Source organism: Mesoplodon mirus (assembly GCF_964341445.2).
Source record: "Mesoplodon mirus genome assembly, chromosome: 14".
In the NCBI taxonomy this organism is placed as follows: domain Eukaryota; kingdom Metazoa; phylum Chordata; class Mammalia; order Artiodactyla; family Ziphiidae; genus Mesoplodon; species Mesoplodon mirus.
Genome location: NC_138990.1, coordinates 39,376,785 through 39,395,838, shown reverse-complemented (window position 1 = coordinate 39,395,838; position 19,054 = coordinate 39,376,785). Strand labels below are relative to the sequence as shown.

General features: G+C 36.6%; 1 protein-coding gene and 1 pseudogene across 2 annotated transcripts in view; both read left to right on the top strand.

Moving 5' to 3' along the window:
* The window catches only part of WDR35 (WD repeat domain 35), a 61,437-nt gene that overhangs the window by 1,030 nt on the left and 41,353 nt on the right, over nt 1-19,054 (top strand). Inside the window, exons 2-9 of the mRNA XM_082643115.1 lie at nt 33-150; nt 6,979-7,050; nt 8,101-8,193; nt 9,743-9,871; nt 13,881-14,014; nt 14,893-15,058; nt 15,172-15,317; nt 18,505-18,630. Coding sequence (XP_082499241.1) covers nt 33-150; nt 6,979-7,050; nt 8,101-8,193; nt 9,743-9,871; nt 13,881-14,014; nt 14,893-15,058; nt 15,172-15,317; nt 18,505-18,630 — 984 coding nt within the window. The remainder of the gene's footprint in view (nt 1-32; nt 151-6,978; nt 7,051-8,100; nt 8,194-9,742; nt 9,872-13,880; nt 14,015-14,892; nt 15,059-15,171; nt 15,318-18,504; nt 18,631-19,054) is intronic.
* Nucleotides 3,794-5,163, top strand: LOC309815892 (E3 ubiquitin-protein ligase RNFT1-like; annotated as a pseudogene). Its single transcript has 2 exons — nt 3,794-4,387; nt 4,433-5,163. The product of its transcript is annotated as an E3 ubiquitin-protein ligase RNFT1-like (transcript).

Genomic DNA, 19,054 nt, shown 5'->3' with positions numbered 1-19,054 from the left:
AAGCTGTGAGAGTGGGTGTGGTTGCTTTTCAGGTTGCCATTCCCAATAATGTGAAGCTGAAATGTATATCTTGGAACAAGGACCAAGGATTCATAGCATGTGGTGGTGAAGATGGATTACTGAAGGTTTTGAAATTAGAGACACAGACAGGTAAATGAATGCAAGCCCAAATGTTTGAACTTGATGGAAAATCATTTGGTCAGAGAGATTTGCTCGTGGTATTTGTCAGTATGCAGTTTTAATTCTTTCAAAAGGAAAAAGAACAAAACCCCAAACATTTTGGGTTGTTCTTCTAGAGTATTTTTGTAACAAAGTTCAGAAAATATTGAATGTAAACATCAGATGGCTTTTGCTGAAATTATTGATGGCAAATGAAAATGAATGAAGAATGAAAACTAAGTCATTATGTTGTTTTATGCTGTGTGTATTGGTTATGCTATATAAGTAGGAGTCTAAAATAAATAAAATAAAAATGATGTGAATCAGCATTTCAGTAAGGTCACAAAAATCTCACGTTTTGGTAGATTATTTACAGGCCCATGTTGTCCTTTCTACGTTTCAGATGTGTTAATAATTATGCACCTAGTTCCCAAGAACAGAAAATGGGATTAAAACAAACAGTTTTAGTAATAAGTCTCCTGTGTTTTACAGCTTGATTTCTCTTCTTCTAGTTCTCTGGAATCATAGCAAACAGCTTCACATTTCTTTATTATCTAGTGTTGCTCTAGGTCGGAGAGCTAGACAATTCCCAATCTAAATTGGAGATTTCGATAAGGAGATTGGAGTTGGAACCTCAGCTCTGCCATAAGATTTCTGCATGTCTTTCAGCAAGTTGCTGAGTATATTTGGGTTTTAGTTCAGTCTTTTGTAAATTGAAGGGTTGAACTAAATTACATTTTGGATTCCTCACAGCATTGCTTCTCAAGCTTTATCAGGCATCAGAATCATCTGAAGAGTTTGTTAAAACAGATTTCTGGACCCAAGCCCCAGAGTAGATCTGGAATTCGGTCTGAGAATTTGCATTTCTAGTGATGCTGGTGTTTACTGGTTCTCAGACCGCACTTTGAGTAACGCTGCTTTACAGCTTTGAAGTGGTAGTTATAAATATTTATTGAGCACTTTCTATGTCTGGGGTGTTTAACCTTCACTATCTAATTTGACTTCACAATAATCTTGAGAGGTAGGTATTCCAGATGAGAAAACTAGGTGCTGATCAGTTAATAACTTGCCCAAGGTCACAAGTTATTAAGGAAATAACTTGCCCAAGGAAATAAGTGACACAGCTAAGATGTGAAGTAATAGGAATAGAAAAGAATTTTATTTGAGCCAAACTGAGGACTATAGCTGGGGAGGCAGCCTCTCAGACAGCTCTGAGGAACTATTCCGAAGAAGATGGTTTTCAGCATGGTTTTGTCTCTTGTCAGAGCAAAGAACATCAAACACGACAGGGGTACAGTCCTTCAAGGAATATATTTGCTTCCTACACAGCAAGTCAGTATGGCTTTGGCACCTGGGAAGGGAGCCTTATCATCGAAGGAGTACTAACATTGAGGTCCCAGGAAGGGAGGCATTGATCTCTGTCTCCAGAATGGACATTCTTTACTTCTGGACAATGCACACTTTTCTTTAATGGTTAAGGCACATATACAAGATATGTGTGATAGGCTACAAAACAGACTGTTCTAATTAGCATAAAGTTTAAGCTAAATAATATGTAAGCCAGAATGACTTCTGCATACCTCAACATGTGAAAATTTCTTCCATCAAAACTTAGTTTGTTTCACTTTCAAAGCCTCATTTTTACCCACTATGTACAGGGCTCATGGCAGCCTAAGCAAAGAGAGAATAATTGTTTTGATGTGCTAGATTAACTATATGAAATAAAAGGCAAATTTGGAAGGTAGATCCTTATGTACCAATCAGAGTTTGGCTTCTGATGTTTAGTAATTTAATCTCTCAACACTTTAGTTTTCTTAACTGTGTTGAAAGAAAATTTTTGTCTCTTATATTTCTCAAATATATATAAGTATATGTACATATACATATTTTTTTCCCTTAAAATATGTAGGAAGTTTTAGTTACGTTAAGAAATGCATTTATTATGTTTAATATTGAAGGCTTTTCAAGAAAAAAATTACTCCATTTCCTGTTCTGCACTTAAAAAATATGTATATATGCTTTTTAAATTGGTATTTTATTTATTTATTTATTTGGTTGCACCAGGTCTTAGTTGCAGCAGGCGGGCTTCTTAGTTGTGGCTCGCAGTCTCCTTAGTTGTGGCTCACCGGGTCCTTAGTTGCAGCACGCGGACTCCTTAGTTGTGGCATGCGAACTCTTTGTTGCGGCATGCATGTGGGATCTAGTTCCCTGACCAGGGATCGAACCCTGGCCCCCTGCACTGGGAACACATAGTCTTATCCACCGCACCACCAGGGAAGTCCCTGTTCTGCATTTTTGATGAAGTGTGGTTAGAGTATTCTTTGAAATTAGCGAGCAAGATGGGAAATAGTTTCTTGAGAGGCTTGGAATGTGGAGTAAATTATTTGTTTTGGAACTTAATGAGTGTAAATCATGTTGAAAGAGATAAGTATGAGAAATATTGTTGGATGATTCTTAAAAGGTCAGTCTACTGTATTTAATAATAATAGTTGTGATGCAACAGAGCCCTCCAGTAACAATCACCAGATATTGCATGCCGAGTACATTTGAAGCACTACTTTGCATCCCCTGTGGTGGCATTCCCAGTTTTCACTCCCTTGCCTTAGAAGGAAAGGAACTAGAACCAGCGTTTGCCCCAGCTTCTTACATCAGGTTAAGATGGGGAGGCAGTATCCTTCTTCTCTCACAGGCCAACTTCCACAGGTTTTGCTGGAGCTCACCTCCTCTCACCTTGTCAGGGACCTCATCACTTTTTTATCTTCTCTCTATCCTTGGAGTATCAGTCTGCTTTCTCCCCGTTTTTTCTCCCTCACCAGTGACTTTCATTTTCCAAATCTCATGGACGGCTTTTTTGGGTTCTTATCAGCATCTGACCTTTCCTTCTGTCTTGAACCATTATTTTTCAAGACAAAAGGAGAATAGAAATGTTTTAAATTACTGTTCTATCTATACATAGTGCCTTCCCCTCCTTTCCCTTCTGGTAAGTTCTCAGTCTCTTTACTAGCTTCTCCTCTAACTTTTCGAATTCCTGAGAACTTGGTTCTGCGCTCTCTTCGTTTTACTTTCTCTTTAGACTTGTTCTTTCATTCCCTTGGCTTTAAATGCCATCTATGGGGTGACGATTCCTAAATATATATCTGTAGCCCAGTTCTGATTTTTCAGACTTGGACATCTCCGCAAGAATCTTTCACAGGCATCTCATACTTAACTTTGTCTATGACTGAACTCTTGACCTTCTCCCATATATCTTCTTTCATTTCTCTCCATTTCAATAAATATCTTAAATTTCACCCATTTGCTCAAGCTAGAAGACCCCTTCTTTGCACTTAACATCACCTTCATCAACAACCCTATGCTTCTATCTCCAAAGAGTATCTGAATCCATCCTTGTCCTTTGTCTCGTGCTACCTCTCTAGTCCCAGCCACTATCAGCTCTCACCTAGACTGTTGGGAGAATCAGTTTCCCTCCCTTCATTGTTTCTTGCCTCTTTCTAGTCTATTCTTCACACTCCAGCTATTGTGATCTTAAAAAAAAAAAAAAAAAAGGAACCAGATCATGTTATTTCCCTGCTGAAAGTCTCTAAAGGGCTGCCAGCTTGGGCCAGAGTTGCTTTTGGTGGGGTTTGAGGGTAAAATGGCCCTGACGAGTGATGGCATCTCTTGCTCTTCCTGGCACTGCTGCAGAGGGTACAGTCTACTCATCTTCATTAGAGGAGGTATCACCCTAAAGCAAACATTCAGGTCAGAGAAAAAGTGTTCCAAGACCATACAAGCCAACTGTAGCCACCTGCATAGTCCTTCAGGAACTGCAGGCAGTGGGAGCGCCTCAGCCTTCCGACGTGCCCGTGTAGCAAGAGGGACACGCGAAGCTTCTTGCCTTTGTTCTAGAGATGTTCATGATCCACACCAACTCCATACCTAAAGGATGTGCTGAAAACCCAAGCTCCAGAAATACCAGGTCAGGTGTCCATAGCTGTACCCATGGATGTGCACATAGTCACTTGTAGCCCGTCACGCAGAGAAGCAAGGCAGTCAGGTGATCCTGCCAGGGAGTCTGGAGATCCCATAGCAGCTCCTTCTCAGAACCCCACCCTCTCTTCAAGTGTTACCAAAATGTCTTCCATATATTTTGATCCTGCTTGTCAAACTTACTATGCAGCACATAACAGGAATTTCTCTTGGAATTGGGCTGCTAACAACTTTTACGGATGCAAATAAAAGCTAACAAGTTTTATGAATGCAAAATGTAAAAACTGATGTTTATGAATGTCAGCCAGGTTTTCCCAAGATAAAGGTGCTCAGAGATTTAGTGTGCTTGGTTACTGGTGTTCTGGGCAGGGTCTTCTGTTCTCCTTTGTTCTATCTCTCATTCTCAGTCACTTTATGACAGTTTAATCTTTTTAAATCCTTTGGACTTTTTGAGCTTCTGGGAGATACTTTGGATGGCTGGAGTTACTGATTTCATTCCGAAATCCCTCTTCATGGGTTTCAAATGCCTTCTTTTTTTGGTGCCTCCTTTCATCAGGCCTTTTAATTCCAAGAGTTATTGGTATGTGCTTTTAGAAGCACATACCATGCCAGTTTGGTTTGTTTATTGGCCATGGGGAGTTTAATGTAACTCAGTGGCGTCTTGGGATCTTGGTGGCTTTACTCCACCTCTTTGAAAACTTTTGACTTTTTTTTTTTTTGGACATCAGAACTTTCAGGTATGTTTTGCAGATATTTTCTGCATGATCAAGTTCTGGAGTTGCTGCCAGCAAAAGACAGTGTTCAGATGTGGTTGCTGTTTGTTCACCATGTCAAGTAGAATTTCAAAAACTTATTGTCATCTGTCAGAATATGTTTTGTCAAGAGCCCTGTACTTTGTGGTTTAACAAAGAGAAAACATACCCGCTATGCAGAACTGTGAATTCAGACCATATAAACAAATGGAAAGATGGAGCTACTTCATCACACTTTCAAATATGTGAGGTCCTGCAAACCCTTGGAATCACATATCACTAATTTTACTTGGTCACAGTCACTATGACCATAGGCATTAGAATGGATTTTCAGTGCTATAAGTTAGGAAGAATGTATCAAATTTTTTTTAGAAGAGTGGAATAAGGCTTAAGTGTGTAGTACAATCTTTGAAAGAGTCAATGAGTGAAAGAACCCTCTGTTAAAAAAATAATGTTCAACCTAACATGTATGTCAACATTTATTCTATCCTAATTGTTTGACAGATGATTGTGATGTTATATATGTGTATTATTGTTAATGTTACCAAGACAGTAACTGGATAATTAGAACTAATGGTTTTAGAGGAACTCAGGTATTTTTTTTTCCTGAGATTGTTTTCAGAATAAAGAATATTTTTCATAATTTTTAAAGATACATGTTACCTGAAAGGAGAATTTTCTTCAGCATCAACTTTTATAATTCCCACTCTCACAAATTCTTAAGATTTTGATAAATTTTTATTTGTATTTTTATTTTTTTTATTTTTTATTTTTGCCGTACGCGGGCCTCTCACTGTTGTGGCCTCTCCTGTTGTGGAGCACAGGCTCCGGACGCGCAGGCTCAGCAGCCATGGCTCACGGGCCCAGCCGCTCTGCGGCATGCGGGATCTTCCTGGACCGGGGCATGAACCCGTGTCCCCTGCATCGACAGGCAGACTCTCAACCACTGCGCCACCAGGGAAGCCCATAAATTTGTATTTTTAAATGAATGTTTTAAATGTTATATTTTACATGTAACAATCAGATTTTCTAAGTGAAGATTAATTTACTGAGATGACATTTTATATTATTGTATTATTGTATTCTTCTCTATAGTATGATTAGTAATCAAGGAGAATAAGTCACTTTAAATAAAAAACAGTCTTTAAAGGCTTACATTGCACTTTGGATAAAATGTAAAATTTTTATCGCTTCCTGCAAAAACTTTATAGTTTTTTCTGTGCCTATCACTTCTGCCTTATCTTATGCCATTCTCCACTAATTCAACCACATAGGCCTTCTTTCAGTTTACCGAAGGCTCTATACTTCTACCCAGGGGCCTTTGCACTTGCTGTTTCCTAGCCTGGAATACTTTCCCCCCTACCTGGCTTGGCTTTTCCCAGTTTCTCCTTCAGTCTCAGTTTAGATATCGTTTCTTCAGAAATCCTTCCCTGGTTCTCCCTTCAATCTAAATTAATCCCCTTCTGTTACTGTCTCCTATTACGCCTTTACTTCCCCAGTTTATAATTTTATATGTATGCATGTATATTTTTTTGGGCGTGTGTGTATTTAATATCTGTCCCCTTAGTAGACTACAAGCTCTCTGAGGGCAGAGGGCTTTTGTTCATCATTTATTTTCAGAGTCTTCCACAGTGCATAGAAGAGTGTAGACATTCAATAAATATTTGTTGAATGAATGAATGAATGAATGAATATAAGATTCTGCAAAATCTAGTAAAAACTAGTTTCCAAGGTCTTTGCTTTTTGATCCCTCTTATGCTTTAGAATTCTCAATCTATATGTCATAAATACTTCTATGTGTTATCTTTTGGGAAGGAATAAGTAGCAATAATAATTACTAATATATTCAGTATACTGAATAAACAATGTTCTTTTATACATTTTGCTTTATTTTGCCAGAATAACATCTTTGCAAGGGGGTAGGTGTTATTGTCCATGTTGAGAAAAACAGATCAGGATAAGGCATGCTTAGAAAAATCTTTCTAATATTGTCCAGGAATAGGAACTCCTTTGAAAAAAAGCAAGAAATATCAAAATCTTATAATCTGTCACTTTTATATATTTTCCATAGTAGTTTTTGTTTTTGTTTTTGTTCTAGATGATGCAAAATTGAGGGGTCTTGCAGCCCCTAGTAACCTTTCTATGAATCAGACTCTTGAAGGTCATAGTGGTGAGTCATGTAAATTTTTAAATCATATTTGAATAGTATTGTCTTTAGGTATTTAGAAACCATATACTTAATGCAAAAATGTCATCATTTTAAATGATGGTAATATTTAAAGTAATCATTTCTATTTAGCCGTAATTAACACAGCCTAGAATCATTCAACAACTTTCACATGATTAAATAACATCTTCAATAGATATGAAAAAAAGTAGCTGTAATTTTAAATATTAAAAATACTGTTATCTGTCTATGGATAGGATATAATCCTTTTTTAGAGTCTGTTTTATTGTCCCAGATAAAAGTAGACTAAAGAGACCTGACAACTGAATGTATTAGATGATCCTAGACTAGATCTTGAAATGAGAAAAACAAGTATCTATAAAGGACATTATTTGGACAATTGATAAAACTTAAATGTGGACTGTGGGTTGGAGATAATATTGTATCAGTGTTAAAATTTCTAATTTGTAAAATAATTTTGAAAGAGAATGTCTTTGTTCTTAGGAAATATACAATAAATATTTAAGGATGAAAAAAACTAAAAAAAAAAAAATTTGTTCCTATAACCCAGAGGTTTAAGAGCTGCTCAAGAGTGTGTTACTACTAGAATGGAAAACAAGGTGTGGTGCAGGGGGAGAGATTAGGGGACATATTAATGACAAACAAATACCACCTTCCCCCCAAAACAAGTACTTATTATGATGTCCTTTGGGCATATAACCTTGGGGAGTCAGACAAATTGGGTAAATCTTACTTACATTTGTTTTGGTCATCAGATACATAGCAGCTTTTGCAGCTGATCATAATTGGTACCTTAGCTGGCATGAAATAGGAATAAACATGAAAATTAGTATTATGCATTATTGTAGAAATGAGTGATAATAGTAACTGCATCCTGTGAACATTTTTGAGTAATATTAAAGACTGTTCATTGCTGTTTGTTGCCCAGGAACAGTATTGATTTTAACATGCTCTTGGTGTTTATTATAAAATATAAATTTGAAATTAATTGTAGCTCTTTTTTAGTTTCTAAATTGTCTTATAATTTTTTAGGTTCTGTTCAAGTTGTAACATGGAATGAACAATATCAGAAGTTGACTACCAGTGATCAAAATGGTCTTATCATTGTTTGGATGTTATATAAAGGTATTTTAGGAGAGCTTATTTAATCTTTCCCAAATTGGAGTCTGGATTACAGTACTTGAATGGGGAAATAACATCTTTGAAATAGACCCATTTTAACTGGCAGTAGGAGTTCACAGGGGTGAGATTTCTGGGTTTATGGCTTCCTACTTTTCCCTTTAACCTTATTTCTTTTGAACTGTGACCTTGCATTAAGAAAGTGAATTATGTGACTGTTGGTTATCTTCAAACTGAACTTAGGCTCTTGGCAGAGTCATTTCTGCTTGAGATAGCTCTTGTTTTCAGGTTTCCAGTAAGATTAGTTTCTCTGTGGTCAGTGGCTGGAGTTAGTTCAGCAGATAAAAACACATTTATAAAGATGTCAAAAGCAATAATTAATTTCCTTTAATGAGTCAGTTAGCTTCCTTTTCCTTCTTGGATATAGATTTTATCTCAGCTCTGACTACTGGCTCACAATTTGTGTCTTTTGCCCACAAGAGAGAACAAGAGAGGGATTAATTTAGGTGCATCACTATTACCAGATAAATAACTCATAAACATGTTCTCTTGGGGCCTGTAGCCATCACCTTTAAATGAAAAGTGTACTTTAGTTTATGTGTTTTGTTTTAAAAACATTTACGGTGTATACCTTTTAAAATTCTTAATTAAAACATGCTGTAGTACACAAACTCATTTATTTATTTTTAAAGTTTATGTCTGTGTATATGTGTGTAGTGAGTAGAATGTGAAAATATAGGAGATTAAACTTTGTCTTTTTCCAAAGTAGATCTTCTCTGAGCCTCAGTCTTGATGGATAATACCCTGCTCTGACTAGTTATTCCATGTTACATGATTACTTGCTTGGCTTCAGGCCAGAATTCCTGTACCAGAATGTAGTAAAGCCTTTTGAAAAACAAAAAGAAAACAGAATAGCCCTGTGATTTGCCTCACATTTGGTTACACCTTGAGACAAGTCACATCTCACTCCAACCCCATGTACAAGAACGTTTTTGTCACTCAGCATTAGTGATGTGATATCACTAATGTGATATGAACTGTTTAAAAGTTTTTTCAAGCAGTCTTAGAGCTTTTACATAATATGCTTATATTTAATATGCCTATAATTAGTCATTGGAGAGTTTGTGCATACTTATGAAGTAATTGTGGTTATTTTGTTCTTCCCTTGGTTATTATCTGAGGTGTTCTCAAGTGGGAAAAGTCAGACTTTGAGAAAAATCAGTTGTTTCGGCCTTCAGAAGCAAATGAAGTTTTATTTTTTAATTGACAGAAAAAAAGGAAGAAAGAAAGAAAGCGAGAAAGAGAGAGAAAAAAAAAGATGGACATTTATTGTGTTTTCTGTGGTAATCTTTGAAGCAATTATTCGTCAAGGCCTAAGTTAGTTTTTCATCTTGTTCTGTTGGATTTAAAGATTTCATAGTTTAATGTCTCAGGTTGTAGAAAGCTTTGCAGTTATTTATCCCACAGTGTATTTTATGGAATGTTTCAACTCTGAAGTCCCATTTATTAGATGTGAAAGTTTTGACTTGTCATTTGTTTTTCTTTGTGAAAACAGGCTCTTGGTATGAGGAGATGATCAACAATAGAAATAAATCAGTGGTTCGAAGCATGAGCTGGAATGCTGATGGACAGAAGATCTGCATTGTATATGAGGATGGGGCTGTGATAGTTGGTTCAGTGGATGGTAATGCATTTTTGCATCCAGAGCTAAGATCAAGATTTAGCTGACATTTTTAATCTTTAGAGGTTTAAATTAAATTTAAATTAATTATCATATGTTCTGACAGAAAAATAAACATTAAAAGAGAAAATAGTTACTGTACAATTTGATGACATTTAAGAATTACTTATTTTTAAGTATATTCAAGTACAAAATCTATTTAAATTCTTTTTTCTACAGTACTGGAAAAAAATGAATTAATTTCTCAGTTATTTTATTTTATTTTATTTTTATTTTTTATTTTTTTTATTTTTTTATTTTTTTTTATTTTTTGCTTTATAACAAATTTAATCAGTTATACATATACATATGTTCCCATATCCCCTCCCTTTTGCGTCTCCCTCCCACCCTCCCTATCCCACCCCTCCAGGCGGTCACAAAGCACCGAGCTGATCTCCCTGTGCTATGCGGCTGCTTCCCACTAGCTATCTACCTTACGTTTGGTAGTGTATATATGTCCATGCCGCTCTTTCACTTTGTCACAGCTTACCCTTCCCCCTCCCCATATCCTCAAGTCCATTCTTTAGTAGGTCTGTGTCTGTATTCCTGTCTTACCCCTATGTTCTTCATGACATTTTTTTTTCTTAAATTCCATATATATGTGTCAGCATAGAGTATTTGTCTTTCTCTTTCTGACTTACTTCACTCTGTATGACAGACTCTAGGTCCATCCACCTCATTACAAATAGCTCAATTTCATTTCTTTTTATGTCTCAGTTATTTTAAATATGTCTACCTAATTATATGATTTATCTTTATACTTGTTAGACTATATTATAAATATGTAGATTTTAGTTTCAAAAAGTATATAGAGATCTATCACTTTTTAAAAATTGAGATAAAATTGACATATAACATTAGTTTCAGGTGTACAACATAATGATTCAGTATTTTTATATATTGTGAAATGATCTAGTCATTTTTTAATAGAACTGAGCATGTCATTGTTTGTTGTTTTGTAGCCTTCAAACCTATGTCTTTAAAATTCTAGTTCGTAGATAACACCGGGCCTTCTGAGAGTCTGTACCTTTGTTTTAAGTGTGAAGTTCTCTCTATTAAAGAATTTATTTATTTATTTATTTATTTATTTATTTATTTATTTATTTATTTTTGCTGTACGCGGGCCTCTCACTGCTGTGGCCTCTCCCGCTGCGGAGCACAGGCTCCGGACACACAGGCTCCGCGGCCATGGCTCGCGGGCCCAGCCGCTCCGCGGCATGTGGGATCTTCCGGGATCGGGGCACGAACCCGCGTCCCCTGCATCGGCAGGCGGACTCTCAACCACTGCGCCACCAGGGAAGCCCCAAGAATGAATTTATTTAAAAAATTTTTTTTGGTATAAAAAAATTCTGTTTCTGAGAGTCTTCAAAGTGACAGCTGTAGTTTTAGGCACTAGATACAGCAAAAAAATATTCCAGATCTAGATCAGGAGAGATGGATAAGTAACCAAGCAATTACAATGCGTTGTGATAGGTACTAAGACAGGGAAAAGACAGCAACATGTAGAAGAATTATGTAGCCTGGACTTAGAGGGACCAGGGAAGGCATCCTAAAGGAAATGATATCTGTGCTGAGGCATTAGCCACAAAGAAGGTTGGTGTGTAGAATGTCCTAGGCCTAAGAGATAGCATTTGAGGAGGTCCAGAGGAGTTGAACTTAGCCATGTTTTGGGATATTGAAACAATTTTGAGAATCAGTATAGTATAATACTAAAGGAAGAAGAGCTGTATGTGATGAAATTAGAAAGATTAGCAGAGGCCAGATCATGCAGATTATAAGTTATAGAAGGAGTTTGGACTTAACTCTAAGATCATTGGGAAGCCAATGAAAGGTTTTTTTTGTTTTGTTTTTTGTCCAATGAAAGCTTTTAAGAATGGGAGCCATGTGGTCAGATTTGTTCTTTAGGAACATCTCTATGTTTGCAATATGAAGAAAGGAGAAAGGGAAGAAAGATGGGGCAGGTGTACCAGTTAGGAAATTACTATGGTAATTCAGGTGATAGATCATGGTGGATGGTAGCCTGAACCAGGGTGATGACAAGGAAGATGGAAGTAAGTAGACATATTCTAGAGATACTTAGATAGTAGAACAGATAGGACCTTGTTATTGATTGGGTTGGGGATGAGAGGATGGAAGTGTCTAGAGTGATATCAGGTTCTTAGCTTGCCACTGGATGGATGGTGGTACCTTTCATTGAAATAAGGGATGTGGGAAAAGATTGGTTTTGAGGGGAGATTTCAGTTTTCAACATGTTGATTTTGTCATCCCATAGGACATCCAAGTAAATATGTCTAGACCACAGTTAGATATTTACGCCTGCAGCTTAGAAATATCTGGGTTGAAGGCATAATTTTGGGAATCACCAGCATAGGGATGGTAATTTAAATCATTGGAATAGATGGAAAACTCAGGGGCCATCTGTAGAGTGAGAACCAGCACATTTAATGCATGGATAGGAGAAGAGAATTCCATAAAGGATACTGAAAAGTAGAAGTCTTGGAGATGTCATAGAAACCAAGAAGGAAGGAAGAGGTGGTCAAAACAAAATAAAGGACAGGGAGGAGGGTGGGAGGGAGGCTTAAGAGAGAGGGGATATATGTACACATATAGCTGATTTACTTTGTTCTACAGCAGAAACTAACACAACATTGTAAAGCAATTAGACTCCAATAAAAAAAAGTAAAAATATGAAATAAAATAATTTAAGTACTTAAAAAAAAAGGAAAGAAAAAGAAAAAAGCATCCATTGGATTTATCAAGAGGCCATTAGTGATCTCCACAAAGGCAGTTTCACCTTCCCCACAGGGGAGTTATGGGGCAGAAGCCAGACTGTGTTGGCTTGAGGGTTGAGTGCGAGGTGAGGAAGCAAAGATGACAGTGTGGATAACTCTTTCAAGAAGTTTGGCTGGGGGCCTCCCTGGTGGCGCAGTGGTTGAGAGTCCGCCTGCCGATGCAGGGGATACGGGTTCGTGTCCCGGTCTGGGGGGATCCCATATGCCGCGGAGCGGCTGGGCCCGTGAGCCGTGGCCGCTGGGCCTGCGCGTCCGGAGCCTGTGCTCCGCGACGGGAGAGGCCACAGCAGTGAGAGGCCCGCATACCGCAAAAAGAAAAAAAAAAAAAAAAAAAAAGAAGTTTGGCTGGGAAAGGAATGGTAGAAATAGGGCGGTAGTTAGAAGGGAACTTAGGGTTGAAGGGAGAGTTATTTGTTTGTTTGTTTTTATCTGAGGTGGTAGTTTTGAAGAGGAATAGATCTGAGTATGTTTAAATGCTTTTAAGAAAGGGCCTGGAGAGAAGAGTTTAAAGAGAAAGAGAAGGGGAATTCCCTGGCGGTCCAGTGGTTAGGACCGGGTGCTTTCACTGCCAGGCCTGGATTCGATCCCTGGTCGGGGAACTAAGATCCCACAAGCCGTGCTGCGAGGCCAAAAAAACCCAAAACCAAAACCAAAAAAATAGAGAGAGAGAAAATGTGAATAATCAGTAGAGGGAGATCTTTGCAAAGCTCAGAAGGGATTAGATCAGAGAACAGGTAGAGGGATTAGCTTTAGATTGGTGTCTGGTTGGGGACATACATACCTCTTCCTTTGTATTAGGGGGCAAAGTAGAAAGGATAAGTGTAGATTCAGTTATGTTCTGAATGTTTGAAAGTGGGAATGGGGGATTTCTTTTTTGAAAGCTTTTATTTTCTTTCCAAAGTAAAAGATGAATTCATCTGCTATTTGGGAGTGAGGTCCTGAGTGAGAATTTAGAAGAGAAGGGAGAAAGTTAGAAAGAGCTGCTATTTCAAATGCTTAGTGTGTGTTTGGCACATAGTAGGTGCTCAGTAAATATTTAATGACTGAATAAATTGAACAAATGCATGAATACTGTGAAGAATGTGAGAGCTCTTTAGGGAAACAAAGATCTCTAGAACAGTTGTTAGAGAATCATGACCTTGAACTTTTAAGGAAATAATTATGTTTTATGTTTGTTTTAGGGAATCGCATTTGGGGAAAAGACCTGAAGGGTATACAGTTATGTCATGTAGCATGGTCCGCAGATAGTAAAATCTTACTTTTTGGAATGGCAAATGGAGAAATACACATTTATGATAATCAAGGGAATTTTATAGTAAGTACATATATTCCTTACTTTTATTTACACAACTTTGTATGATTATTTTATATCATTCATATATGTGTACACATTCATTTATTATGATAGTTTGTGTAATCAAGAAAGTCTTCAATTCAGGGTTTTTTTTCCAGTTGTCTAAAAATTCACTTTATTAAAAAAAACCTTCTGGGTTGCTTCAAGGTAAATTAATGCTCTTAGTTCTGATTTCCTGGTAGCTGGGAGGGACAAGGCTTTTCAATACAAGGCTTCAGTGTATTGAAGCTGAGAGATGATGGGTAGGATGATGTGCAGTTTGATCTTTGTGTCTTCTAATACCTGAAGCCAAAGGTGACATGAGATACCAAAGATATTTTTGTAGCAAGGTACTAGATTATAAAAAGGATGGAAGATTTAAACTGTAAGGGACAAAAATCAGGTCCTGGAAAGAAGGCAAAATAGAATAGGCTTAGGTAGCAGAATCTCAAGAAAAACTCTAGCTTTGTGAGATCTAGCTATGATAGATCTCTGATCCTACTTATGGGACAGTTTTATTTTTAGTGAGGGTTAAGATGTCACATGAACCCACTCGTTGGTGGAAGTGATAGTAACCAACTTTTACATGACACTTTGCTATTTTCAGAGTAATTTTGTATACCTTTGATCATTTGAGTCTCATAAAAACTCTATGAGCTTTTTTGAAATCCTCATTTTACAAATGGGGAAAACTGAAACTTAGGTGAAGTGATTTGTCCATGGTTGGTAAAGCAGTAAGTGATGGAGCTTGTATTCAAAACCAGATTTTTAAATCCTATTTTCAGTGTCTTTCCATAATACTCTATTCATACTAATCCCTGTTTTAAAATATAAAATACTAACTAACTGATTTTATTTAGATGAAAATGAAACTGAATTGTTTGGTGAATGTCACTGGAGCAATCAGTATTGCTGGAATTCACTGGTACCATGGCACAGAAGGCTATGTGGAGCCACATTGCCCCTGTCTTGCAATTTGTTTTGACAATGGCAGATGCCAAATAATGAGACATGAGAATGACCAAAGTATGTAATTTTTCTTTTTTTAATGTGGAGAATTAAAAAAATTTTTAAATTATTCTTAAGATTATAAAGTTCTCTAGGCTAAATATTTTACCACAATTACTTTTTTTTTGTAGATCCTGTTTTAATTGATAGTGGCATGTATGTAGTAAGTATCCAGTGGAACCACACTGGCAGCGTGTTGGCTGTGGCAGGCTCCCAGAAGGCCATCACTCAGGACAAAGATGTAAACACTGTGCAGTTTTACACTCCATTTGGTGAGGTAAATGTATCATAGGTTTTGTCTTTCTTTCTTTCCATTTAAATATGCAGTGAATAAGGTAGGGGAAAGAAGAATGGAGGAAGGGGGTATAAACTTGTCCCATTTTTTAAAATGGACATTTTAAGTAAAAATGATGAACTATCAGGTGTATGTCTTTGAATAATATCCTTATATTATAAGCCTTCATTTTATTGTGGAATTTATTTTATAATCTTTACATTTAGAAAACCAGATGTTTCATATAAGAAATCTTAGGGAGTAGTTATTGAGAGGATTTTCTCTGTGATCTGAATATGCATCTCTTTACAGCTGATTTTTGAGTTGTTTTTAGTGTAATTTAGCTGTTTCAGATTAATCTGGGGGGGTTTTAATATGATAAATTAAATGTGCTGTCTATCCTTTTCCCAAACTTCTGATTGTTTCAATTTGTTGTGGAATAATAGATTATTTTAAGAAAATCTCTTTATAATTAATCTTAGGTGATGCTACATTAAAATATAAACATTTTTTCATAAATACATATGGTATCCTCAATAGAATTATTAATAAATTTAAATTTTGAAGAGAATTTTCTTGAAGCAGCAGTGGAAAATATAAAATAGGAGAATTAATATGTTGTGCATTTTAAAGAATTTAGAAAATGAGAACTTATTAGTAGCTAAGCTTAATAATTTTTACCTATTTTATTTTCTAACTTTAGACTATATTCAGTCTCTTTTTGGATATCCTGTTTGTTTTTATAAATTCACCTTAGACTTCAATAATATTTAGTTTTGGCTGCACAAAAACCTATACCAGTTGTTTCACTATGTTAATACTTTTTAATATATTTTAATAAATTCTGTAAGGGTAAGTAATGGTGTCAGCTGATGCTGAAAGTTACCCAGCAGAATGTGCTCTGGAGAGTATGTAGTCTCTGTACTTTGTCAACTAATAATATTTCTGGTAGATGTAAAAGCTAAGAAAAAACAAAAGTATAGTTCTCAAGGTTCCTAAATAATTAAAAATCTGAATTCTAGTTATCTCAATGTTTATAGCTTTCTTTTGAATTCATTTTCTTTATTCGTTATTTTTGTTTGTTGCCATTGGCTTATTTATCATTATATTATCTTATCAGCTTATTTTTGTTAGTTCAGTCTTCTCCAAGTGTAAAAACATGCATTCAAAGGCCTATTGGCTTTATCTTGCAAATCAACTGTTATGTGTTAAATTGAAAACTGTAAGTAGTTTTTGGTATAGTTGTAATTAAAGGTATCTAGCATAGGTCCTCGGGGTATTTAGTCATAGTATTTTTTGAATGAGTGAATATATGGGGTATTTATTTTTGGATCTATGTTATTAGAAAGAACTTGGGAGGAAATTAACTAAAGATTTAAACTTAAGGAAAACCTCAGGGAAGAATTTACTTTTGGTTCTGAGGGCTGAGGTCTTCTAGTTTTCTCTGTGTGGTCTTAGCCATGGGAGGGGATGACAAAGCATGGGGTTTATAGACTGGTTGACCTGGCTTTGGCTTTGAATTCCATTTCTACAATGTGGTATCACTTAGAGAAGTTATTTAACCTCTGAGACTCGGTTAACTTATTTCCTGAAATAAAGGTAACACCTCATGGCACTGTTGTAAAAATCAAAGGAGGTAACCCTGGGGACATGTCTACAGTGTTCTTTCCCTGCTGCTGCCACTGCCTGGCGTGTTTCGCAGAGTTAGAAGATGGCCTTATTCTCCTCCTAGTATGGGCTGTCAGTACCAAGAGTGATGCTGTGAGACCCTGCTTTTTCCTTCTGGTTTCGTACAGGCAGCAGGACAGATAGAGTGGACCCTCCTAGGTTACAACTTTTTTACAACCCATTGGTTTCCCTGGTAAAGTGGAGTTTAATATATTAAATTTGATTTTAGCTCATATCTGCTTAAGAACGAGGGATACCAGTATAATTTATTAAAATTCTTGGGATTATACTGTTTTGTCAAATAAACATAGGTTAAAAATGTTTTCTTTCTTTGTTCACATTAAAAAAGTCTTGTATTCATTTATTCATTTGCTAATGTAGCCATTAGCTATACTGTTAGTATATGAAGAAATTCATTTGAAGGCATGATACATTTATTTACTTGATATTTTTTTGAGTACTTGTTTACCAAGGAATCTATTAAGGGATAGGGAAATAAATGTGAATATGATAAAGTCAGTGCTCTCAAGTAGCTCATTGTCTAAATTCTCTGGAACCATAGAGGAAGGGAAGAAGGCAGGAAGTGATATTTAAGTTGTTTCTTGACGGATGAATAGGAGTACTCCTGGAGGACAAGGAATAGTAGGATGAGGGAGTCTTGGGGAAAAGGAAAGGAGGATTTCAGGCAGAAGAGATATTATATGGGCCAAAGGAATGGAGACACAGTAATTCCGTCATGAGGAGAACAGTAATTACAGCTAACTCGTAAGGTATTGAGCCACAGAGTTTTGGGCAAGTGGGGAAAGTCACTGTATACTATTCTAGAGAATGTACTGGTGGGGAGCTATTGATTTTTAAAAATCATTAAACATTTTTTAAAAGCAGAGTGGGACATGATTAGCTATGTCTTCTAGAATGATAATCGTGGCAGGTGAGTGGAGATTGAATTGGAAGGGCAGGAATGAGAAAAGAGACAAAAGGTAAAAATTGCAGTTAGGAGGCTGTCCCCATAGTTCAGTCAAGAAAGAAGGCAGTTGTAGTGGAGGATAGAAAGGAGTGAAAACAAAATGCTTGGCATCTGGTTGGCTGTTGGGGGTGGGATGGGGCACGAACGAGAGGCAAGACTTTAAGGATTGAGTTTATTACTCCAAAATTTCATTGATTCTGAGAAGCGCAATTCTTTACAACCCTAAATTGGGATGCATCTTAAAATCAAAAGTTGTCCTATTTTTAGCTAGCAGTGTGTTTTTCTTTCCTAAGTTGTACATAGAAATAAAGATGTGTATTTAAATCTCTGGCATCTTAGATTTGCCGAAATTTGATACTGAATTCTTTGGCTATAGTTTGTAAATTTCTCCTCTCATATGTTTGCTTTACATTATAAAAATTGAAGGGAAATGATTTGAAGTTTGTAGCAACCTTTGATAAAATAATTTTTGTACCACTTTTGATCTCTGTGAAGTGATTGGTGGTATTTTATTTAATTGTGATACTTTAGGTTAAATATAATTACTTTTTTCAGCATCTGGGTACTTTGAAGTTTCCTGGAAAGCAGTTGTCTGCACTGTCTTGGGAAGGAGGTGGACTGAAAATTGCACTAGCTGTTGATTCTTTTATATATTTTGCAAATATTCGGCCCGATTATAAGGTGAGTATTAAGAGCAGTTGTAAAAAAAAAAGATGTTTTTTATGATATAATTTTGGTACAGCTGAAAGTATAATGTGTGTTTCTTGCATATATTCATAGCCACATTGTTTTAGAAACCAGTTGAAAGGAGGCTTTTTTCAGTGTGAAGGCCTTAGAACTGGTAAATGTTCCTGGAATACTATATTTAATTAGTAAAATGACTCCAACAGTGTCAGGGTCTCAGCAGGAAACAGATGGCACAAAGGAGTAACTGAAGAGAGACTGAGGAAGGGTTTATTACAGAGGGATGAGCAGAGTTAGGGGGACCAGAAAGGGATGACAAAGCAAGCACCCAGAGACTAGCAACAGTGGGCAAGAGAAGGAAGTATTGTTCCTGGAACCCACGAGCTCTGTGGCTACGCAAGAGGGGCTGCCCCATAGGGGC